Source organism: Lolium perenne, chromosome 3 (assembly GCF_019359855.2).
Source record: "Lolium perenne isolate Kyuss_39 chromosome 3, Kyuss_2.0, whole genome shotgun sequence".
NCBI classification, from domain to species: domain Eukaryota; kingdom Viridiplantae; phylum Streptophyta; class Magnoliopsida; order Poales; family Poaceae; genus Lolium; species Lolium perenne.
The window spans coordinates 212,584,672-212,609,916 of record NC_067246.2 but is presented as its reverse complement, the minus strand read 5'-3'; the positions used below and the strand labels follow the sequence as shown (position 1 = coordinate 212,609,916).

General features: G+C 44.4%; 1 protein-coding gene across 1 annotated transcript; it reads right to left on the bottom strand.

Annotated features, from left to right (window-relative positions):
• Nucleotides 1-5,684: 5,684 nt before the first annotated feature.
• On the bottom strand, nt 5,685-20,870 carry LOC127339790 (F-box protein SKIP23-like). Its single transcript, XM_051365605.1, has 2 exons — nt 19,527-20,870; nt 5,685-6,029 (listed from the first exon to the last, which is right to left on the bottom strand). The coding sequence occupies exons 1-2, from the start codon at nt 20,868-20,870 to the stop codon at nt 5,685-5,687; spliced, it is 1,689 nt and encodes a 562-aa protein (XP_051221565.1).
• Between the last annotated feature and the right edge of the window lie 4,375 nt (nt 20,871-25,245).

The window sequence follows — 25,245 nt, the reverse complement described above, 5'->3', positions numbered from 1 at the left end:
CTTTTCTAAATCATGTCCAGGTCGAGCTCTGATAAGAGAACAAAATCTTGCCCATGCCGCATGCAATTTCTCTTCATCTCCCTGGTCAAACATATAAATTCTCTGTAAAGCAGCATGTTGAGCACTAGCAGGAAAGTATTTTCGAAAGAAAACATCACGCAAATCAGCTGGACTTTTAATAGAACCAGGAGACAAATTATTATACCAAGTTTTAGCATCATCCTTTAATGAGAAAGGAAAAATTTTAATGACAAAGTAAGTACGCATCTTGTCATCATTAGAAAACAAGCTACTCATAGAAGAAAGTTCATTCATGTGTTCTACAGCACTTTCTTTTTCAGTACCACAAAAGGGTGCTTTCTCTACAATAGCTATATGAGATAGATCAAGAGAAAAATCATAATCTTTATCCTTAATGCATATAGGAGATGTGGCAAATTCAGGATCAGGAGATAGCTTATGTCTAACGATTATATTGTGTAAGAAACTTTTTAATGTTTCTTGCATCAGCGATAACATTGCATCTATTAATAAGATCATCATTAAGCTCCACATAATCTTCATCAGGATCATCACTAGAATAATCAAGTTCAGGTGAACTAACAGGTGTAGTGGCATTTTCATTAGGAGTTTCAGCATTTTCAATTTGTCTAGACCTAGCAATTGTAGCATCTAGAAAGGATCCCAGTGAACCACTATCATCAAGCACAGCAGAAACATTATCAATATTATGAGAGTTTTCAGATTCAGCAGACGTACCAGCTTGTGGTGGTGAAACAAGTTGACTTATCACAGATGGTGAATCAAGTGTAGCAGAGGTACTCAGAGTTGTACCTTTTCTTGTAGTGGATGGTAATATGGCGACTTTAGAATCGCGAGCTTTACCCATGATGGAGAATTTGCAGCGAACAATATCAATCCAAGTGAACTTCCAAATAAAGCTATGCTCCCCGGCAACGAGCGCCGAGAAAACAGTCTTGATGACCCACAAGTATAGGGGATCGCAGCAGTCTTCGCGGGTAGTATAACCCAATTTATTGATTCGACACAAGGGGAGACAAAGAATACTTGGAGGCCTTAACAGCGGAGTTGTCAATTCAGCTGCACCTGGAAACAGACTTGCTAGCAAGAGTTTATCAGTAGTAACAGTTTATAAGCGATGGCAGTAGTGAAATAACGACGATGGAACAGAGACAGCAGTAGTGATTATAGTAAACAACAGGATTAAAATACTGTAGGCACGGGGACGGATGACGGGTGTTGCATGGATGAGAGAAACTCATGTAACAATCATAGCAGGGCATTTGCAGATAATAATAAAACGGTGTCCAAGTACAAAGTAATCAATAGGCATGTGTTTCAATTATAGTCGTACGTGCTCGCAATGAGAAACTTGCACAACATCTTTTGTCCTACCAGCCGGTGGCAGCCGGGCCTCAAGGGAATCTACTGGATATTAAGGTACTCCTTTTAATAGAGTACCGGAGCAAAGCATTAACACTCCGTGAACACATGTGATCCTCACGTCACTACCATCCCCTCCGGTTGTCCCGATTCTTGTCACTTCGGGGCCATTGGTTCCGGACAGCGACATGTGTATACAACTTGCAGGTAAGACCATAAACAATGAATATCTTGATGAAACAATAACATGTTCAGATCTGAGATCATGGCACTCGGGCCCTAGTGACAAGCATTAAGCATAGCAAGTTGCAACAATATCATCAAAGTACCAATTACCGACACTAGGCACTATGCCCTAACAATCTTATGCTATTACATGACCAATCTCATCCAACCCCTACCATCCCCTTCGGCCTACAGCGGGGGAATTACTCACACATGGATGGGGGAAGCATGGCTGGTTGATGGAGAGGCGTCGGCGGTGATGATGGCGATGATCTCCTCCAATTCCCCGTCCCGACGGAGTGCCAGAACGGAGACTTCTGGCTCCCGAGACGGAGTTTCGCGATGTGGCGGCGTTCTGGAGGCTTTCTGGCGACTTCGACTTCTCCCCCGTGCGTTTTTAGGTCGAATGCAATATATAGACCGAAGGAGGGCGTCGGAGGCCGGCCGCGCGGGCCCCCCCTGGGCCGCGCTGCCTTATGGTGTGGGGCCCTCGGGCCTCCACCTGACTTGTCCTTCTGGCTCCGTCAGTATTCTGTGAAAATAGGGCCTTCTGCATAAATTCCGAGGATTTTTCTGAAAGTTGGATTTCTGCACAAAAACGAGACACCAGAGCAGTTCTGCTGAAAACAGCGTTAGTCCGTGTTAGTTGCATCCAAAATACACAAATTAGAGACAAAACAATAGCAAAAGTGTTCGGGAAAGTAGATACGTTTTGGACGTATCAATCATCTATTTGTAATGCTACATGTTGCGTTTGTTGGGATCCGATGAATATGGAATACTATGCTATGTTGATTACCAATCTATTATCTATGTGTTATTTATGATCTTGCATGCTCTCCGTTATTAGTAGAGGCTCTGGCCAAGTCGTTACTTGTAACTCCAAGAGGGAGTATTTATGCTCGATAGTGGGTTTATGCCTCCATTAATTCTGGGACAGTGACAGAAAGTTCTAAGGTTGTGGATGTGTTGTTGCCACTAGGGATAAAACATCAATGCTATGTCTAAGGATGTATTTGTTGATTACATTACGCACCATACTTAATGCAATTGTCTGTTGTTTGCAACTTAATACTGGAAGGGGTTCGGATGATAACCTGAATGTGGACTTTTTAGGCATAGATGCATGCTGGATAGCGGTCTATGTACTTTGTCGTAATGCCCAATTAAATCTCACAATACTCATCATAACATATATGTGCATGGTTATGCCCTCTTTATTTATCAATTGCCCAACTGTAATTTGTTCACCCAACATGCTATTTATCTTATGGGAGAGACACCACTAGTGAACTGTGGACCCCGGTCTATTCTTTTACATCGAATACAATCAACTGTAATACTCGTTCTACTGTTTTCTGCAAACATCATCATCCACACTATACGTCTCCTTTGTTACAGCAAGCCGGTGAGATTGACAACCTCACTGTCACGTTGGGGCAAAGTAATTAGGTTGTGTTGTACAGGTTCCACGTTGGCGCCGGAATCCCTGATGTTGCGCCGCACTACACTCCGCCGCCATCAACGTTCAACGTGCTTCTTGTCTCCTACTGGTTCGATAAACCTTGGTTTCTTACTGAGGGAAAACTTGCTGTTGTACGCATCACACCTTCCTCTTGGGGTTCCCAACGGACGCGTGCTGTACGCGTATCACCAGTCAACCTTAGAGGTTAGGCCCGGCCCACGTAACCAATGGACCAGCCCAGCTATATAGTTGACCGGTCAAACTAAGTCAGCTGGCCCGGCCCGCAAACTTAATGGGCCGGCCCGCTTAAAACGTGGCAGGTCTCGTGTGGGCCTACCATCTACCACGGGGTTTCAGCCGGTTAACGCCGTTAACTGCCAGTTAACGGTGTCTACCACGTGGCAGTTTGCATGACGTCAGCAGTCAACGGGCTTCCGGAAACACTTCTGCAACGGTCCGATTTTCCGTGGTGGAAGGGCGCCCAAGCGCGACGGACCGAAAAAATCGTCGTAGGACTTTGCCTGACGCAGTTTCGACAACAGAACCCATATCGTCGGGTTAGGCCCATATGCGACGAAAAATACCCCTTAGCGGACGATTTTGGGACGTTGTCTATCAGAACTTTTCTTGTAGTGAGTGGAACTATATTGCCTGAAGTATTTCCTTGTATTTTACTAGTGGCACTCTATTCCCCTCTATATTCTATCAATTGCTTGACAATCTTTCTTGAGGAATTATATCGATTGCAATATTTCCCTTGGGATTTTATTGCATTGGTAAACCGAGCCTACAAGAGCAATCGGTGTGTATTGGGTTTGCTTGTATTTCGCCTCCACCCTGCGTTAGGTGCCCCTATCACACGCTCAGCGCGTGCATCGGTAGTACACACACTTTAGTCTATGGGTCGATCCAAAATGCGGGCAATAACAAGATTTTATTTTTTTAACAACAATTTTCTAATTCAAACAATTTTAAATAGGTACAAATCTCAACAATCAAGTTTTTTTTAATTTGGACAATTTTAAAAAATAAAAAGTTAGTATGAATGATTTTTAAAATTCGAACAATTTAAAATCATAAAAATTCAAATATGAACAAACAGAAGAAAACCAGCAAAACGAAGAAACCAACAAAAAACCAAAAAAATCCTAAGAAAAAAGAAGTTTGTTGTTAAAGTTGAGATATATAACTAAAAAGTGGAAAAGAAGAAAAGAAACAGAAAAGGTGGGGAAAAGGAAAAATACCAAAAAAATAAAAAATAAAAGTCCCTGAAAGAGGAACTGAACACACAAAAAACCACCTAATACCATAAAACCCGCCGTTAGCGTGTGTTACTGGGCCGTCCCAACTCACTCATTAGTTGTGTGTGTGCACTATTAGCGCCCGCACTGAGTGATGTATAGGGTTTCCCCCTGCGTGTTCTTCGCGTTCATTGCCGCACACCATCAAATACGTGAAGATGGGGCCATCCCTTCGAGGCTAGAGTGCATCACAGTGTCTATGTAAACAAAACAAAAAAAATGTATAGGTTTCTCGACGGACTAAAGATGGTAGTCTTGCATCATGGACCAAGAAGATGCCTTAAATTGGGTATCGTTGGCCCCATATATCAACTAGGGCGACTGAGTGGAGTTTACTCAACCTCATTTAACATGATTAAAAAAAGTTTGATAAAAGGAATATATTAATATAATATCAAAAGATACAAATTACACCTAGCTTCTGCAACAACGAAACACCCTAATGATAGTATGGATGCACACAGCTAAAAAAGAGAAAAGAAAACTAAGGAACAAAAGTCCCGCTACAGCATCCCAGGCCTAGCAACAGCAATACATCCACCACCAAGGCAAAACATGAAATACAGTCTCTCCAAAAGCGACGCCTCCAAGAAGGGAACGGTGCACCAGCGTCGTCGTTGCCTGACGAAAGATCTTAAGTTTTCACCCAAAAGATAGTCTCCGCTCTCAAAACAATGTCTCCAACAAGGTTAATGCCAGGCACAACCAATTAAGAGCAGACCTTGAGTTTTCATCCTGAAAGGTATGACTCTGAATTTCACCTGTGCTGCCGCCCCCAGTTTCATACCACTGCTGCGGAGTCCGGAACACCAAGCAAGTCCCTCAATATCGCGGAGACTTAAACCTCCCTTAGCTAGTCCTCCAATCCTTCCTTCATGCTATTCCCTTCTTCTGACTTCACCATGGACAAAAATGTCACTTGATGTCAACACAGAACAGAGCTTCCCGCCGCTCCCTCTAGAACCAAACGGTCGGAATAAAAGCATGAGTGCGAGCGACCGAATACCACCCGATCCAGCAAACTTCGGGAAAATGATGCAATGTTCCATTCACCGGTGGAGCTTTCCGGAACTCATCACACTAGCCAGATCAGGACCGACAGGCCTCCGACAGGTCTTCATCTTGCCATGAGAGAAACCCGAGGACCGCCACCATTATGGCTAGACCAGCAGCCCCCACGCCGCCAATCATTCCTACCGGATCACCAGAGAATAAGGCGGCATGGAGCAGCGACGATGGCTTGAACGAAGCCATGGATCCTGCGTCGATTGGGGCCAAGAGGGCCCAAATCAGGCCCAGCTCGCCACCACCACCGAACCGCCGCCGGGGGCGAACGCCGCCTCGCTCCAACGGCCCATTCCTCCATGACGACCGACGAAGTGCATCAGGCCATGACCACCGCAGCCGTGCGACCCAGCGTCCTCAGCGGGCGCCCCACCGCCTTCCATGAAGCACCGCCGCGGAGCCCTCTCCACCCCTTCGTCCTTCGACGGGAGGGGCGCCGCCACCGCCACCAGAGACGGCAGCAATGGCAGCCTAAGGGCAGGGGATGAGGGGCCGCTGCGGTCGCGCGGAAGGGGGCCTCCGCCGCCGCCCGGGAGGAGAGCGGCAGGGAAGGGTTTTGGGTGGAGCAACTGTTGAAATAATGGGCTAAATCAATTTGGCCCATGTAGTATTTCAGCTTTGCCATAAATCTCAAAGCCCACATAGTGGCAGCCTTGTGAGTTTGAGCCCAAGTTGGTGGCAGCTCACTAGGGAGTGGCAAGAGGTGGGAAGTTTAGTCCCACATGGAAAGTTGGGAGGAAGTTAGACCACCTTATAAGGTGGGTTGTTCCACTACTAGTAAGTGAGTAATAATAGGAGTGGTACACGCGCGCTCCTCCTCCTCCTCCTCGCTCGCTCGACTCGACACGACACGACACGACACGACGCGCTCGTGGTGAGTGGATTGAGCCTCGAGCCGAGACTTTCCTTTCTCTTTGCAGTTCAGGAAAAGTAACCGACTCGAACGTGCGTGTGACCTGGGTGTGCCCCACGTTGCCTAGGGTTTCCTGAGCCTATATAATCTCTTGCCCGGACCGTAGAAATCAATCTAATACACGAGTTAGGGTTTCCACCTCTCTCTCTGCTTGCGCCGCCCGCCCGCCGGCGTGCACCAGTGAACGGGAGAGCAGGTCTCCGGAACCGCTCGCCTTTGCGATCCTGTACGGGAGAGGGCAAATTAGGTTTTTGGGAAGCGCTCTGCGCGACTGCTCAAGCTCTTCATCACAGGTCGCCTTCCGTCCAAGTCGGGCGATGCTGCCTACCATCGTCTTCAACGCCGTCTACTTCGACCTGTCATTGTCATTAACAACGTTACTGCTGCGATATCATCTGCTACACCTCCACCGCCACCTCCACCAGATCGGTACGTGCGACATATCTCGATCTATTTAGCAATGGATGTTGTACCGTTTGCCCTGCTACTATTCATGTTGATTAATGCATCTAGTATGTTCGAGTTTTACATGATAGTAGTTACTATCGTCATGCTTAATATTCTGGAATTAATCATGGAAATTGTGCCTAAGTATCCAACAATCCAAAAACCTAATTGTAGAAAATTTCCTGAGTTAACTATGGCTGGTTTTGCTGATGCACTGAGACCGGATATTTACCGATGTGCACTTTAAGAGGTGGAAGATTAAGGCCACACTCTGGCTTACTCATCTGAAAGTATTCCAAGTTAGTAATGGCTTACCTGAAGGAACTATATCTGACCAAGATCAGAACAAGTTCAAGGAAGACAATGCTCTCTTCGTTGGATGCGTTCTGAGTATTCTTGCTGACCGTCTGGGTGATGTGTATATGCATATAACGTAAAGAGCTCTGGGATGCATTGAATGCTAAATTCGGTGCAACCGATGCAGGCAGTAAACTGTAAATCATGGAGAGCTTCCATGGCATCAGGATGGTAAACAACCGTTCTGTAGTCGAACAAGCTCATGAGATACAGTGCTTTGCGAAAGAGCTTGAACTCCTTTAGTGTGCCTTACGTGATAAGTTTGTGGCTGGATGAATTATCGCTAAGTTACCCTCTTCATGGAGGAACTTTGCCACAACTCTCAAACACAAGAGACAGGAGATATCAGTTGAAAATCTGATAGCGTCTCTTGATGTTGAGGAGAAAGCTCGGGCTAAGGATACTACTGAGAAAAGAGAGGGTCAGTCTAGCGCCAACATGATGCAGAACAAACCCTACAACAAGAACAAAGGGAATAACAAGCTCTCCTATAAGCCTATGAAGACTACAACCTTCAAGAAGAAGAAGATGATAAACAAAGCAGATCTGAGTTGCTTTACCTGTGGAGAGGCTGGCCATTATTCTAAGGACTATCCAGAGAGGGCAGACCGCAGGAAAAAGGCGAAGAAAGTCAACACGGTAACCGCTAGCAATGCTGATGGGTACTGTAATCTCTTTACTGTTCTTTCGGTATTTCAATCTCCATGTTGGTGGATCGATACGGGTGCTAATGTTCATGTGTGTGCTAACAAATCCATGTTCACTTCTTATCAGGTCGCCCATGATTCTTCTGTCTTAATGGGGAATGGGTCACATGCTTCTGTTCGTGGTGTTGGCACGGTAGATCTGACGTTCACTTCGGGGAAGATTGTGCAGCTGAGGAACGTGCAGTATGTCCCTAATATGAACAAGAATCTCGTTAGCGGCTCCTTCTTTGCAGAGATGTGTTTAAGGTTGTTTTAGAATCGAATAAAGTAGTTGTTTCCAAGTCTGGACAATTTATTGGTAAAAGCTATGAGTGCGAAGGCTTGTTCCGTTTTTCACTTTCTGATTTCAGTAATAAGTGTGTGAACCATATTTGTGGCAATGTTAGTGATGATACCAGTGTTTGTATTCTCGTTTATGTCACATTAATTTTGGTTTAATGTCTCGGCTATCCAGTTTGAGTTTAATTCCAAATTTCACCATTGCCAAAGGTTCTAAGTGCCATAGTTGTGTGCAATCAAAGCAACCTCGGAAGCCCCACAAGGCGGCCGAGGAGAGAAACTTGGCACCTCTAGAACTCATACATTCTGATATATGCGAGATGAATGGTGTGTCGACAAATGGTGGAAAGAGATATTTCATGACATTGATTGATGATGCGACTAGATTTTGCTATGTTTATTTGTTGCGAACTAAAGATGAAGCTTTAGACTACTTTAAACGTAATAAGGATGAAGTTGAACATCAACTAGAGATAAATATCAAGCGTCTTAGGTCGGATCGTGGTGGTGAATATTTTCTTAAAATCTTCGATGAATTCTGTGAGGAACATGGCGTTATTCATGAGAGGACGCCTCCCTACTCGCCCCAATCAAACGGGGTTGCCGAGAGGAAAAACCGCACGCTGACTAACTTGGTGAATTCCATGTTAGCCACTGCTGGTTTATCAAAGGCATGGTGGGGGAGGCTTTGTTGACTTCATGTCATGTCCTGAATAGAGTTCCTAACAAGAATAAAGATAAAACCCCTTACGAGGAATGGTCTGGGAGAAAACCATCACTTTCGTATTTGCGCACATGGGGATGTTTGGCGAAAGTCAATATTCCAATTACTAAGAAATGCAAACTCGGACCAAAGACAGTGGATTGTATTTTTCTAGGTTATGATCCACTGATGTAGGCCATAGATTTTTAATAGTTCAATCTGAGGTACCAGATATGCATGTTGATACTATTATGGAATCTCGTGATGCAACATTCTTTGAGAATATGTTTCCTATGAAAGATATGCATATCATTGCTAGAATTTCTACTGAGATAATTCCTAAATCTAGTACATCTAATGAGTATTTTGAACAATTGCATGAGAATGTTACTGAGAAGGATGACAATGAAGCTTTTAAACGGAGCAAGAGACGGAGGATTGAAAAATCCTTTGGTGACGATTTCATTGTGTACCTTGTGGATGATACTCCCACGTCCCTTGCAGAGGCATATGCATCTCCAGATGGAGATGACTGGAAACAAGCTGTCCATAATGAGATGGACTCGATTCTTTCTAGTGGAACTTGAGAGCTATCAGAACGACCCCATGGATGTAAGCCAGTGGGCTGCAAATGGGTGTTCAAGAAGAAGCTAAGACCTGATGGTAGTATTGAGAAGTACAAGGCGCGGCTTGTAGCGAAAGGCTACACACAGAGAGAAGGCGAAGATTACTTCGACACCTATTCACCTGTCGCTAGACTTACCACCATTCGAGTACTACTATCCATGGCTGCCTCCTATGGTCTTATCATTCATCAAATGGACGTAAAGATAGCTCTCCTTAATGGAGAGTTGGAAGAGGAAATTTATATGGATCAGCCTAATGGGTTTGTAGTAAAAGGTGAAGAAAGAAAGGTGTGCAAGTTACTGAAATCTTTATATGGCCTAAAACAAACACCTAAGCAATGGCATGAGAAGTTTGACAGAACTTTAACTTTTGTAGGCTTTGTTGTTAATGAGGCTGACAAGTGCGTTTACTATCGCCATGGTGGGAGTGAAGGTGTTATACTATGTTTGTATGTGGATGATATTCTGATCGTTGGTACAAACATGAAAGTAATATACGAGGTCAAGTCCTTCTTATCAAAGAGCTTTGATATGAAAGATCAGGGAGAAGCTGATGTGATTCTGACCATCAAGCTGATTAAAAACGAGAGTGGGATTACTCTAACGCAATCCCAATATGTTGAGAAGATCTTGAACCGGTTCGGCTATATTGATAGCAAGTCTTCTCCATCATCTAATGATCCAAGTGTGACACTGCGAAAGAACCGGAGGATTGCGATAGATCAATTGAGATATTCTCAGATTGTTGGCTCACTCATGTACTTAGCGAGCGCGACTAGACCCGACATCTCTTTTGTTGTTAGCAAGTTGAGTAGGTTGATACGTCTCTGACGTATCGATAATTTCTTATGTTCCATGCCACGTTATTGATGATACCTACATGTTTTATGCATACTTTATGTCATATTTATGCATTTTCCGGCACTAACCTATTAACGAGATGCCGAAGAGCCAGTTGCTGTTTTCTGCTGTTTTTGGTTTCAGAAATCCTAGTAAGGAAATATTCTCGGAATTGGACGAAATCAACGCAATACTTGTTCTACTATTTTCTGCAAACAATCATCATCCACACTATACATCTAATCCTTTGTTACAGCAAGCCGGTGAGATTGACAACCTCACTGTTACGTTGGGGCAAAGTACTTTGGTTGTGCTGTGCAGGTTCCACGTTGGCGCCGGAATCCCTGGTGTTGCGCCGCACTAGACTCCGCCGCCATCAACCTTAGACGTGCTTCTTGGCTCCTACTGGTTCGATAAACCTTGGTTTCTTACTGAGGGAAAACTTGCCATTGTATGCATCACACCTTCCTCTTGGGGTTTCCAACGGACGCGTGTTGTACGCGTATCAAGCTCTTTTTCTGGCGCCGTTGCCGGGGAGATCAAGACACGCTGCAAGGGGAGTCTCCACATCCAATCTCTTTACTTTGTTTTTGTCTTGCTTTACTTTATTTACTTTCTTGTTTGCTGCACTAAATCAAAACACAAAAAAAATAGTTGCTAGTTTTACTTTATTTACTGTCTTGCACTCTATATCAAAAACACAAAAAAATTAGTTACTTGCATTTACTTTATCTAGTTTGCTTTATTTACTATTGCTAAAATGGGTACTCCTGAAAATACTAAGTTGTGCGACTTCACAACCACAAATAATAATGATTTCTTATGCACACCTATTGCTCCACCTGCTACTACAGCAGAATTCTTTGAAATTAAACCTGCTTTACTGAATCGCGAGAGCAATTTTCTGGTGTTAGTTCTGATGATGCTGCTGCCCATCTCAATAATTTTGTTGAATTATGTGAAATGAAAAAGTATAAAGATGTAGATGGTGATATTATAAAATTAAAATTGTTTAATTTCTCATTAAGAGGAAGAGCTAAAGATTGGTTGCTATCTCTGCCTAAGAATAGTATTGATTCATGGACTAAATGCAAGGATGCTTTTATTGGTAGATATTATCCCCCTGCTAAAATTATATCTTTGAGGAGTAGCATAATGAATTTTAAACAATTGGATAATGAGCATGTTGCACAAGCTTGGGAAAGAATGAAATCTTTGGTTCAAAATTGCCCAACCCATGGACTGACTACTTGGATGATCATCCAAACCTTTTATGCAGGACTGAATTTTTCTTCGCGGAACCTATTGGATTCAGCTGCTGGAGGTACCTTTATGTCCATCACTCTTGGCGAAGCAACAAAGCTTCTTGATAATATGATGATTAATTACTCTGAATGGCACACGGAAAGAGCTCCACAAGGTAAGAAGGTAAATTCTGTCGAAGAAACCTCTTCCTTGAGTGATAAGATTGATGATATTATGTCTATGCTTGTGAATGGTAGGACTAATGTGGATCCTAATAATGTTCTTTTAGCTTCATTGGTTGCTCAAGAAGAACATGTTGATGTAAACTTCATTAAAAATAATAATTTCAACAACAATGCTTATCAGAACAATTCTAGTAACAACTATAGGCCATATCCTTATAATAATGGTAACGGTTATGGTAATTCTTATGGGAATTCTTACAACAATAATAGGAATACACCCCCTGTACTTGAATCCATGCTTAAAGAATTTATTAGTACACAAACTGCTTTTAACAAATCTGTTGAAGAAAAGCTTGGGAAAATCGATATACTTGCTTCTAAAGTCGATAGTCTTGCTGCTGATGTTGATCTTTTGAAATCGAAAGTTATGCCTAATGAAAATCATAATAATAAAATTGTTACTACAGCAAATTCCATCCAAGTTAGAATTAATGAGGATATAAGATTGATGGCCGAATTGCGTGCTAGGTGGGAAAAAGAAGAAAATGCTAAAGAGGATAATATAGCTAAAGTTTGGACTATTACCACCACTAGCAATGCTAATGCTCCACATGTTGCTGCACCTCCTACTAATAATGGTAAAAGAATTGGTGTTGGCAATGTTTCCACTTCTAATGCAAAGCGCGAAAAACTGCACAAAGCTGCTAAAGCTGAAAGCGCACTGTGATAAAACTGCTGAAATTTTTTCCAACATTGGGGATGATGATCCCATTGCTTTAGATTATAATGGTTTGGATTTTGATGATATCCACATCTCTGAAGTTATAAAGTTCTTACAAAAACTTGCTAAGAGTCCTAATGCTAGTGCTATAAATTTGGCTTTCACGAAACATATTACAAATGCTCTCATAAAAGCTAGAGAAGAGAAATTAGAACGCGAAGCTTCTATTTCTAGGAAGCTAGAGGATGGTTGGGAGCCCATCATTAATATGAAGGTAAATGACTTTGATTGTAATGCTTTATGTGATCTTGGTTCAAGTATTTCCGTTATGCCTAAGAAAATTTATAATATGCTTGACTTGCCACCATTGAAAAATTGTTATTTGGATGTTAATCTTGCTGATAATTCTACAAAGAAACCTTTGGGGAGAGTTGATAATGTTCACATTACCGTTAACAATAACCTTGTTCCCGTTGATTTTGTTGTCTTGGATATTGAATGCAATGCATCTTGTCCCATTATATTGGGAAGACCTTTTCTTCGAACTGTTGGTGCTATCATTGATATGAAGGAAGGTAATATTAAATATAAATTTCCTCTCAAGAAAGGTATGGAACACTTCCCTAGAAAGAGAATGAAGTTACCTTTTGATTCTATTATTAGAACAAATTATGATGTTGATACTTCGTCTCTTGATAATACTTGATATACACTTTCTGCGCCTAGCTGAAAGGCGTTAAAGAAAAGCGCTTATGGGAGACAACCCATGATTTTACTACTGCACTTTTATTTTATATTTGAGTCTTGGAAGTTGTTACTACTGTAGCAACCTCTCCTTATCTTATTTTTTTTGCATTGTTGTGCCAAGTAAAGTCGTTGATAGTAAGGTTCATACTAGATTTGGATTACTGCGCAGAAACAGATTTCTTTGCTGTCACGAATTTGGGAAAAATTCTCTGTAGTTAACTCAGAAAATTATGCCGATTTACACGAGTGATCCTCAGATATGTACGCAACTTTCATTCAATTTGAGCATTTTCATTTGAGCGAGTCTGGTGCCTCAATAAAATTCGTCTTTACGAACTGTTCTGTTTTGACAGATTCTGCCTTTTATTTCGCATTGTCTGTTTTCATATGCTTGATGGATTTTTCAATTCCATTAACTTTCAGTAGCTTTGTGAAATGTCCAGAAGTGTTAAGAATGATTATGTCACCTCTGAACATGTAAATTTTGATTGTGCACTAACCCTCTAATGAGTTGTTTTGAGTTTGGTGTGGAGGAAGTTTTCAAGGATCAAGAGAGGAGGATGATACAATATGATCAAGGAGAGTGAAAGCTCTAAGCTTGGGGATGCCCCGGTGGTTCACCCCTGCATATTTCAAGAAGACTCAAGCGTCTAAGCTTGGGGATGCCTAAGGCATCCCCTTCTTCATCGACAACATTATCAGGTTCCTCTAGTGAAACTATATTTTTATTCCATCACATCTTATGCACTTTGCTTGGAGCGTCGGTTTGTTTTTGTTTTTGTTTGAATAAAATGGATCCTAGCATTCTTTGTGTGGGAGAGAGACACGCTCCGCTGTTGCATATGGACAAATATGTCCTTAGGCTTTACTCATAGTATTCATGGTGAAGGTTGAATCTTCTTCGTTAAATTGTTATATGGTTGGAAACGGGAAATGCTACATGTAGTAATTGGTAAAATGTGTTGGATAATTTGATACTTGGCAATTGTTGTGCTCATGTTTAAGCTCTTGCATCATATACTTTGCACCTATTAATGAAGAAATACATAGAGCTTGCTAAAATTTGGTTTGCATAATTGGTCTCTCTAAAGTCTAGATAATTTCTAGTAAGGATTGAACAACAAGGAAGACGGTGTAGAGTCTTATAATGTTTATAATATGTCTTTTATGTGAGTTTTTCTGCACCGGTTCATCCTTGTGTTTGTTTCAAATAGCCTTGCTATCCTAAACCTTGTATCGAGAGGGAATACTTCTCATGCATCCTTGAGCCAGCCAATATGCCATTTGTGTCCACCATACCTACCTACTACATGGTATTTCTCAGCCATTCCAAAGTAAATTGCTTGAGTGCTACCTTTAAAATTTCTATCCTCTACCTTTGCAATATATAGCTCATGGGACAAATAGCCTAAAAACTATTGTGGCATTGAATATGTACTTATGCACTTTATCTCTTATTAAGTTGCTTGCTGTGCGATAACCATGTTCCTGGGGACGCCATCAACTACTCTTTGTTGAATATCATGTGAGTTGCTATGCATGTCCGTCTTGTCTGAAGTAAGGGAGATTTACCACTTATTCAATGGTTAGATCATGCATAATGTTAGAGAAGAACATTGGGCCGCTAACTAAAGCCATGAATCATGGTGGAAGTTTCAGTTTTGGACAAATATCCTCAATCTCATATGAGAACATTAATTGTTGCTACATGCTTATGCATTAAAGAGGAGTCAATTATCTGTTGTCTATGTTGTCCCGGTATGGATGTCTAAGTTGAGAATAATCAAAAGCGAGAAATCCAATGCGAGCTTTCTCCTTAGACCTTTGTACAGGCGGCATAGAGGTACCCCTTTGTGACACTTGGTTAAAACATATGTATTGCGATGATAATCCCGGTAATCCGAGCTAATTAGGACAAGGTGCGGACACTATTAGTATACTATGCATGAGGCTTGCAACTTGTAAGATATAATTTACATAACACATATGCTTTATTACTACCGTTGACAAAATTGTTTCTTGTTTTCAAAACCAAAGCTCTAGCACAAATATAGCAATCAATGTTTCCCTCTGCGAAGGGCCTTTATTTTACTTTTATGTTAAGTCAGTTCACCTATCTCTCTCCACCTCAAGAAGCAAACACTTGTGTGAACTGTGCATTGATTCCTACATACTTACATATTGCACTTGTTATATTACTTTACATTGACAATATCCATGAGATACACATGTTATAAGTTGAAAGCAACCGCTGAAACTTAATCTTCCTTTATGTTGCTTCAATACCTCTACTTTGAATTATTGCTTTATGAGTTAACTCTTATGCAAGACTTATTGATGCTTGTCTTGAAAGTACTATTCATGAAAAGTCTTTGCTTTATGATTCATTTGTTTACTCATGTCATTTAAAATTGTTTTGATCGCTGCATTCATTACATATGCTTACAATAGTATGATCGAGGTTATGATGGCATGTCACTCCAGAAATTATCTTTGTTATCGTTTACCTACTCGGGACGAGTAGGAACTAAGCTTGGGGATGCTGATACGTCTCCGACGTATCGATAATTTCTTATGTTCCATGCCACATTATTGATGATACCTACATGTTTTATGCATACTTTATGTCATATTTATGCATTTTCCGGCACTAACCTATTAACGAGATGCCGAAGAGCCGATTCTTTGTTTCTGCTATTTTTGGTTTCAGAAATCCTAGTAAGGAAATATTCTCGGAATTGGACGAAATCAACGCCCAGGGGCCTATTTTCACACGAAGCTTCCAGAAGACCGAAGATGATACGAAGTGGGGCCACGAGGTGGCGACACACCAGGGCGGCGCGACCCAAGCCTTGGCCGCGCCGGCCTGTTGTGTGGGGCCCTCATGCGGCCCCCTAACCTATCTCCTCCGCCTACTTAAAGCCTTCGTCGCGAAACCCCCAGTACCGAGAGCCACGATACGGAAAACCTTCCAGAGACGCCGCCGCCGCCAATCCCATCTCGGGGGATTCAGGAGGCCTCCGGCACCCTGCCGGAGAGGGGAATCGTCTCCCGGAGGACTCTTCACCGCCATGGCCGCCTCCGGAGTGATGAGTGAGTAGTTCACCCCTGGACTATGGGTCCATAGCAGTAGCTAGATGGTCGTCTTCTCCTAATTGTGCTTCATTGTCGGGTCTTGTGAGCTGCCTAACATGATCAAGATCATCTATCTGTAATGCTATATGTTGTGTTTGTTAGGATCCGATGGATAGAAAATACTATGTTATGTTGATTATCAATTTATTACCTATGTGTTGTTTATGATCTTGCATGCTCTCCGTTGTTAGTAGATGCTCTGGCCAAGTTTTTGCTAGTAACTCCAAGAGGGAGTATTTATGCTCGATAGTGGGTTCATGCCTCCATTAAATGCAAGGACGTGTGACGAAAGTTCTAAGGTTGTGGATGTGCTGTTGCCACTAGGGATAAAACATCGATGCTATGTCCGAGGATGTAGTTATTGATTACATTACGCACCATAGTTAATGCAATTGTCTGTTGTTTGCAACTTAATACTGGAAGGGGTTCGGATGATAACCTGAAGGTGGACTTTTTAGGCATAGATGCATGCTGGATAGCGGTCTATGTACTTTGTCGTAATGCCCAATTAAATCTCACTATACTCATCATATCATGTATGTGCATGGTCATGCCCTCTCTATTTGTCAATTGCCCAACTGTAATTTGTTCACCCAACATGCTATTTATCTTATGGGAGAGACACCTCTAGTGAACTGTGGACCCCGGTCCATTCTTTTAATCGAATACAATCTACTGCAATACTTGTTCTCGTTTTACGCAAACAATCATCATCCACACTATACATCTAATCCTTTGTTACAGCAAGCCGGTGAGATTGACAACCTCACTGTTACGTTGGGGCAAAGTACTTTGGTTGTGCTGTGCAGGTTCCACGTTGGCGCCGGAATCCCTGGTGTTGCGCCGCACTACACTCCGCCGCCATCAACCTTCGACGTGCTTCTTGGCTCCTACTGGTTCGATAAACCTTGGTTTCATACTGAGGGAAAACTTGCCGCTGTACGCATCACATCTTCCTCTTGGGGTTCCCAACGGACGCGTGTTGTACGCGTATCATAGGTTCATGTCAAACCCGGGTACTGATCATTGACATGTACTTGATAGGGTCATGCACTACCTATGTGGTACAATGAGTTATGGGATTCACTATTCAGGACACCTAGCTGTGCTTGAAGGATATAGTGATTCGAATTGAATCTCAGATGTAGCTGATCTGTACGCCACAAGTGGGTATGTATTTACCTTTGGAGGTGGCGCAGTGTCATGAAGATCTTGCAAACAAACCATATTGACGAGGTCAACTATGGAAGCAGAACTAACTGCTTTAGACACAACTACTGTTGAATCAGAATGGTTACGTGAGCTCTTGATGGACTTGCCTGTGGTTGAAAAACCTGTTTCCGGAAATCCTTCTGAATTGTGACAATCAAACCGTAATTGTCAAAGTGAACAATTCTAAGGATAACACGAAGTCATCAAGACACGTAAAGAGACGTTTGAAGTCTGTCAGGAAATTGCGAAACTCCGGTGTAATAACTGTTACGTATATTCAAACAGATAAAAACCTGGCAGATCCCTTTACAAAGGGACTATCACGTACTATGATAGAAAGTGCATCGAGGGAGATGGGTTTGAGACCCGTTGATGTTATACCATAGTGGTAACCCAACCTTTGTGATCGGATATCCCGTGAATTAGGACCTGAGAAGAACAAACTAGTGGTTTAATTGAGTAGAGTATTATGTAACCCTCTCTATGTGAAGATGGACAACTCTCAATTGCTGTAAGACAGGTTGCCAACAAGCCTTAATGTGTTTATGTTGGCTATTTTAGCAAAGATGTTGTCCTAAAGAGCATTCTTGAAATAACACACATATATGAGTCTGATTGTTAAACGTCGCAATTTATGAGATTTGGGTGATCTCCAGTAAACTCATGAAGAGACCACGAAGTATGACGCATATGCTTCACCCGCGGGGTAGGCTACTGGCAGCCATGTACTGGTTATGACTTTGAGTGAAACCCTGTTCACGTAAAACTTGGAATTCAAGGCTTAATAGTCTCCGCTGAAACACTGGTATATAAACAAGTAGCGAGTATTGGTAAATATGTAAATAGAGATTTGAGATCTGGTGGCTGATTGTTGAAATAAATGGGCTAAATCAATTTGGCCCATGTAGTATTTCAGCTTTGCCATAAATCTCAAAGCCCACATAGTTGCAGCCTTGTGAGTTTAAGTCCAAGTTGGTGGCATCTCACTAGGGAGTGACAAGAGGTGGGAAGTTTAGACCCACATGGAAAGTTGGGAGAAAGTTAGACCATCTTATAAGGTAAGTTGTTCCACCACTAGTAAGTGAGTAAGAATAGGAGTGGTACACGCGCGCTCCTCCTCCACCTCCTCGCTCGCTCGACTCAACACGACATGACGCGATGCGACGCGCGCTCGTGGTGAGTGGATTGAGCCTCGATCCGAGACTTTCATTTCTTTTTGCGGTTCAGGAAAACGAATAGAGTCCTAGATGGACGCGTCACAGTTAGTCGGTTCGGGTCGGACAGTGGGATATCTGTAACTGACTCGAACGTGCGCGCGACGTGGGCGTGCCCCACATTGCCTAGGGTTTTCTGAGCCTATATAATCTCCTGTCCGGCTGCCGCAGAAATCAATTTAATACACGAGTTAGGGTTTCCACCTCTCTTTGCTTGCGTCGCCATCGTAGCCTACTCCATCCCGCCCGCCGCTGTGCACCGGCGAACGGGAGAGAAGGTCTCCGGAACGGCTTGCCTTTGCGATCCTGTACGGGAGAGGGCGAATTAGGTTTTTGGGAAGCGCTCTGCGTGACTGCTCAAGCTCTTCATCACGGGTCGCCTTCCGTCCAAGTTGGGCGGTGCTGCCTACCGTCGTCTTCAACGCCGTCTACTTCGACCCATCGTTCCCGTCGTCAACAACGTTACCATCAACAACGTTACTGCTGCGACATCATCTGCTACACCTCCACCGCCACCTCCACCAGATCGGTACGTGCGACATATCTCGATCTATTTAGCGATGGATATTGTACTGTTTGCCCTGCTACTATTCATGTTAATTAATGCATCTAGTATGTTCGAGTTTCACATGTTAGTAGTTACTGTCGTCATGCTTAATATTCTAAAATTAATCATGAAAATTATACCTAATTATCCAACAGCAACATGATTCAAATACAAGGTGTAATCCATACTGGTGGAGGCCAGCTTTTGGAGTGTTCATCGTTGAACAAATGTATCGGCTTCACCAGGCTTGTCTTCATGTCAAATACTCCCATGTCGCACGGCTTGTGCATACGGCGCCAAGAGTAGCCATAATAGTCATCCGTAAAATATATGCAATCTGCGAGCAATCCAGATGTCCCGTCATTGGGGAAGAACACTGTGGAGTTGTAACCAATGAAAAGCGTCGCCCCACCGAAGTCATGCATCTGTCTCCACTCGCTTCCTCCGGGGCACTCGTCGAGGACAAATACTTGGAACCCTATAGTCGGATTAGCTTGTTGGATCGTTTCGCCACAATGCTTGTTGTAGCTCCTATCGGGGGAGTTGTAGCCGTCGTCATGATCGTGCATACGAGCATCGTTGTCGATAGGAGCATCGTAATTTTCTTCGTCGTCGCTGTCGGTCTCCCGACAATAGCTGGATTCCCTCCATATGAGCATTAGGTGGCCATCCTGTGTCTCCGCTAAGTAATTCCTTAGGTAGGGGTAGCACTCCAACTCGTAGCTTCCTGCCTGCTCGGGAACAACCAGCCTTGGCCTAAATGTCGCGCCGTCAGGCTCCCAGACCTGAACCAAGCCGCAGTTGGTCACCGTGTAGAAGAGGCCCCGGTAAAGAATTGCGTCGTTGTAATGGTCCGTCGATGGCAATACGACCCATATCGCGTCCCTCTCACGGGCAAACGCAAGCTTGTTCTCGGGGCCATGGATCATCATGACGAAGTACTCGCCGATGACGGGGTCCCACCAAGGCACAGCTCTGCGGACGAAGCCCACCAAGAAGTTGTCTGCTGGAAGCTCACATGGCGACTCCGGTAAGTGCCCCAGGTCGAGCCCCGGGCAGTGGAGCCGAAGTAACGACCGGCTGTCGTACAGAACCCGGAACGCATTGTTGCATTCATTTCTCGGGAGGACCTGAAAGTAGCCCATGGTGGAAATGGATGGCAGCGGGAGCTGGGCACCCGTTATGGGGTTCAGGAGATGGAGAGCGCACTCGTCGTCGACGGTCACGAGCCAGCCGTTGGCGGAGCCGAACCATGCGCGCTTCTGGATGGCTGGTTCGGGGCCTTTGGGCAGCGCGATGGAACGGCAGCGACCGTCCTGGAGGGAGATGAAGTCGGCGACGGCCAGGTCGGTGCCGCCTCCCGCCAGCATGAGCCACGGCGGCTCCTGCTTGGGGCGAAGCCCGCTTTTCGAGGCTGTCTCCGCCGCTTGTTTCCACGCCGTGCAGACGGCGCCGAAACTGAGCCAGTCTACCACGGTGAGGCGGACCGCGAATTCGATCAGCACGTCCAACGGAAGACCGGACCAGTCCATGGCGATTGGCGACTCGATCAGACACGGCCTCTGGATGAGCAGCTAGGTCATGATCGAGGAACCCGAAGCATTAGTAATGACAGCCCCAAGAGAGAGATAAACCGACACGGCCCGTGTTTCCCTTTCCTGGGGTTGTTCGGATAGCAAGTTTTTGGAAAACAAGTTGTCTTCAAACACGTTTTAAGGCCTGACAAAATAAAACTTTGTTTGGATATTTAATTAATTTCTAGAGGCAATACTAAGGTTTCGTAATTCCGTAACACCCAAAATCTGATTTTGTGGAGAACGCACTACCACTACAGGAATGGCAAACAACGCCGACGGCCAGAGTGTACGTCGACGGCCAAATGTCGGGGCCGTCGGCGTACGGCCTCGCCCGGTGATCTCCGAACGACGACCGTCGGCGTACGCATGCAGTCGGCGTAGAGGAGGCTACGCCGAGGGCTGTCGTCGGCGTCTACCTGGCCCTCGGCATAGCATCGACATCGCCCCCGCTTCACCCCGCACCGTCACCGCGCGCTCACTGCGTCAGCGAAGACGCCGAGGGCCACCCTCGGCATAGGGCATGCCCCTCCTATGCCGACGGCAACCCTCGGCATATTTTTTTATTTTTTTTATTTTTTTCTCTCTCATATTACTTTATATTATGTTTGTATTATTTATAATAGTATGAATTATGTAAAAATAGTTCTATTTTTTATGAATTCGTAGATGGCATATGTAGGTCCAACGAGTGACGCTCTTCGCAGACGGGTCAACTGGAGCCACTAGGCCCAACATCTGCTATCGATGTACATATGCCCTAAAACAAAGGAAAAAAGTCCATTGCTAACCCTAACTCCAACCCTAACCCTAACCGAGGCCATTCCCGCCCTAGGGTTTCCCGCTTCTGCGGGCCAACTTTCTATTTTGCGAACATTTTGGCAAACCACCCGTTCCTCCAAGACGGGCCTATGAGTCTACGAGCCCAGGATAGGAGTACTAGACTCTTGACTCCACCAGGTGCTGCTACAGTGATAGAGCGTATAGTTCCATCAGAGCAGCAGAGACAAATTGTGATAGGGCATCCCCTTCAGGCGTGCAGGATGCACATTCATTCTTCTTCTTCCCTCCGGTCTTCACGGGACCCAGTAATAGTTCTCTCCCCCATCCCCATCCACTTCAAATTTGGGTTCTTCCAGTTCCAGGACATGGTGATAGCAGGATTTGGGCTCCACGGAACACCTGGGCTGTGAGCATTAGGTCCCTCCCTATAGCGGTAGATCTATGTGGTCCCCACCCTAGGATTTCCCAAGATACAGACCACCGAGCGTCGAAATCGCTGGAAAACTTGCATCTGTCCCTAAAGTATATGTACAAGTGTGATGTAAGGTTTGGCTAACCTTGCATTTACCCGGTGTTGACGATTTCCGCATATATGGGCTAACACTTGGTAAAATCCAGGATTTGTATGTGGAAACTCCCGCCACGGCTCAAAAGCGCGTTGGCGGACGGGTGCACCCGCGCGCCCGGTATGGCCATACCGCATGTCCCGGCGGCCCCGTTTTGCACAGTTGACAAAGTAAACAAAGTCAAAAAGTCGCGCGGAGCCGCGTGGCGTCATTTTATGTGTCCTACTAACCACTTCAAAAGAATGAATTAGGATACGGCAATTATTTTGAAAAAACCTTCACAAATAGGGTTATCACGTCCGAAGTTCTATGGCTTTTAGGGTAAATGAGTAGGAAACGACCGGTGACACCTCATAGTTTGTCGGAACGAGGCCATATTTGGCACATGTGTGGTCCCTGGGATGGGAATCAAGGCCCCGGGAGCGGATTTCCAATCCGACCCATGGGCGATGGTTTTTTCATTTTCGAGGTGTCAAAACGGTTTTTTTTGTGAAGCAGCTACATGGGGCGCATTTTAGTATTGCACGAGACCTCCGTGTAGTGGTAGGACACCGCCTCCGGACCACATATCACATGCCATATGTGCGCGCTAGGTATCTGGGAATCCCTGCGGCTTTCTACGGTGTCCCGCCGAATCTGCTGGAAACTGACCGGATTTGAACTAGGGGTACACTTTCTGTCGCTCAATAAATTCCGCGAAAAAATGGTTTTAGGTATGTAACACATCACTTTATATGCTAATTTTTGTACATTTAAAGTGTTGGCGAACGGTGCACCAGGCCATTTCGCATCTCCCGAGGGGACTGTTTTGGCCAAGTGGCAAACTGGACGTCATATTTGAATTCCTCTAATTTTTAGGTTCAAATTATGATATGGATGTTATATTTAGATTCCTCTCATTTTTCTAATCGATTTAGACATATTATTTGTGGAATTTTGATTTTTTGATTTAAAAATATTAATTATTCCATATTAAATAGAAAAAAGACCCCAAAAATCATTTTATTGTTATTTGAATTTAATATTATTATTAATTATATATTCACTGTTGTTTACTTAAGTAATTATTTGGAATTTAAGAATAAAGAGATGTGACATCACGGTCCAAGGGTTAATAGGGTTGATATACTATTATTATCAGCAATGTGTCAATTATGTAATGGAAACTCATTCGAATGGAACCAAGAAGTTAAGCGTGCAAGCCTGGAGTAGTGTGAGGATGGGTGACCGACTGGGAATTTTAACCATGATTGTAATTTTATCTAAGATTAAATATACTTAGAGTTAAAAGTGTTTTGGGTGAAAGATAAACAAGTAAAAAAAGAAAATAATGGTGTAAAATAAATTAAAATTTAAAAAAATTAAAACTATGTGCCGAGGGGGTTGCTCTCGGCGTAGCCTCTGGCTACGGAGCGCCTTGGTGCGCCACGTCGCCTCTGCCGTCTCTCTATGCCGAGGGGGATGCCCTCGGCGTATGGATCGCGCCGTTAACGGCGACGGCACGCCGGGGAGCGTACGCTGACGGCGTGTACACCGACGGTTAGGACGACCCTCGGCGTAGGTGGCGTACGCCAACGGCTAGGCCTACGCCGACGGTGAGCACAGCTGTGCCGAGAGAACTAGCCGCCGAGGCGGTACGCCGAGGGCTGCCGTCGGCGTAGCACATGGCTACGTCGAGGGCATCTAGCCGTCGGTGTACGCGCTGATGCCTGTAGTGTACATAAAGACCAACCTTCTTAAAGGAAAGTTGGACTAGCGATTTAACACGCGTGGCAACCCTCCCCACTTACGTACCTCCCGAAACCAACGTGCATCCCCGTGTGTACTCGTCCCCCCGCGCGCGTAGGTGCGTGCAGTCTCACGTACTCGTGCCCGCGCGCGTATCCACGTGGAAAAAAGTCCAAAAGAAACCTTGAATTTGTAGGAAAAAGCTAAATCGAACCTCCAACTCTCAATCCCTGAAATTGGCACTCTAAATTCTCTGATCCCAGTCTATTTTAAACCCTGGAGGTGCTTGGCACACTGGGAAAGCGACAATGACGACCGGGATTATGTGCTCTTATCACTGACAGTGGGACCGACATGTCATATTCATTTTTTTACCTCTTCCTCAACATCCTGTAGGTTTTTTCTACCGGCCAAACAAAACACAGAGGCGCGGTGGCAGGCGCGTCCACGCAGCGCCGGAGCACTCCAACTAGGAATTCCCTCCAACTAGGCTAGACGACACTAGAGGAGCAATGAGAGGGTTGGTGGCACCATTCGCTCAATGATACGTCCAAAACGTATCTACTTTCCCGAACACTTTTGCTATTGTTTTGCCTCTAATTTGTGTATTTTGGATACAACTAACACGGACTAACGCTGTTTTCAGCAGAATTGCTCTGGTGTCTCATTTTTGTGCAGAAATCCAACTTTCAGGAAAATCCCCGGAATTTATGTCGAAGGTCTTATTTTTCCAGAAGACTTACGGAGCCAGAAGGGCAAGCCAGGTGGAGGCCCGAGGCCCCCACACACTAGGCCGGCGCGGCCCAGGAGGGGGGCGCGCCGCCCTAGCGTGTGGCCCCCTCGGCTGGTCTCCGATGCCCTCCTTTGGACTACTTAAAGGTTTCGATCTAAAAACGCGAGAGGAGAACTCGAAGTCGCCAGAAACCTCCCAGTACGCCGCCACCGTCGCGAAACTCCATCTCGGGACCAGAAACTCCGTTCTGGCACTCCGCCGGGACGGGGAATTGAAGGAGATCATCGCCATCACCACCACCGACGCCTCTCCATCGACCAGCCATGTTTCCCCCATCCATGTGTGAGTAATTCCCCCGCTGTAGGCTGAAGGGGATGGTAGGGATTGGATGAGATTGGTCATGTAATAGCATAAGATTGTTAGGGCATAGTGCCTAGTGTCCATAATTGGTACTTTGATGATATTGTTGCAACTTGTTGTGCTTAATGCTTGTCACTATGGCCCGAGTGCCATGATCTCAGAT

Coding starts and splice junctions, on each gene's coding strand:
- LOC127339790 (XM_051365605.1), bottom strand. CDS start 20,870: ATGGACTGGTCCGGTCTTCCGTTGGACGTGCTGATCGAATTCGCGGTC. Junction 6,030..19,526: donor CCAAAAGCTGGCCTCCACCA/GTATGGATTACA, acceptor TTATTTCAACAG/TTGCTCCACCCAAAACCCTT.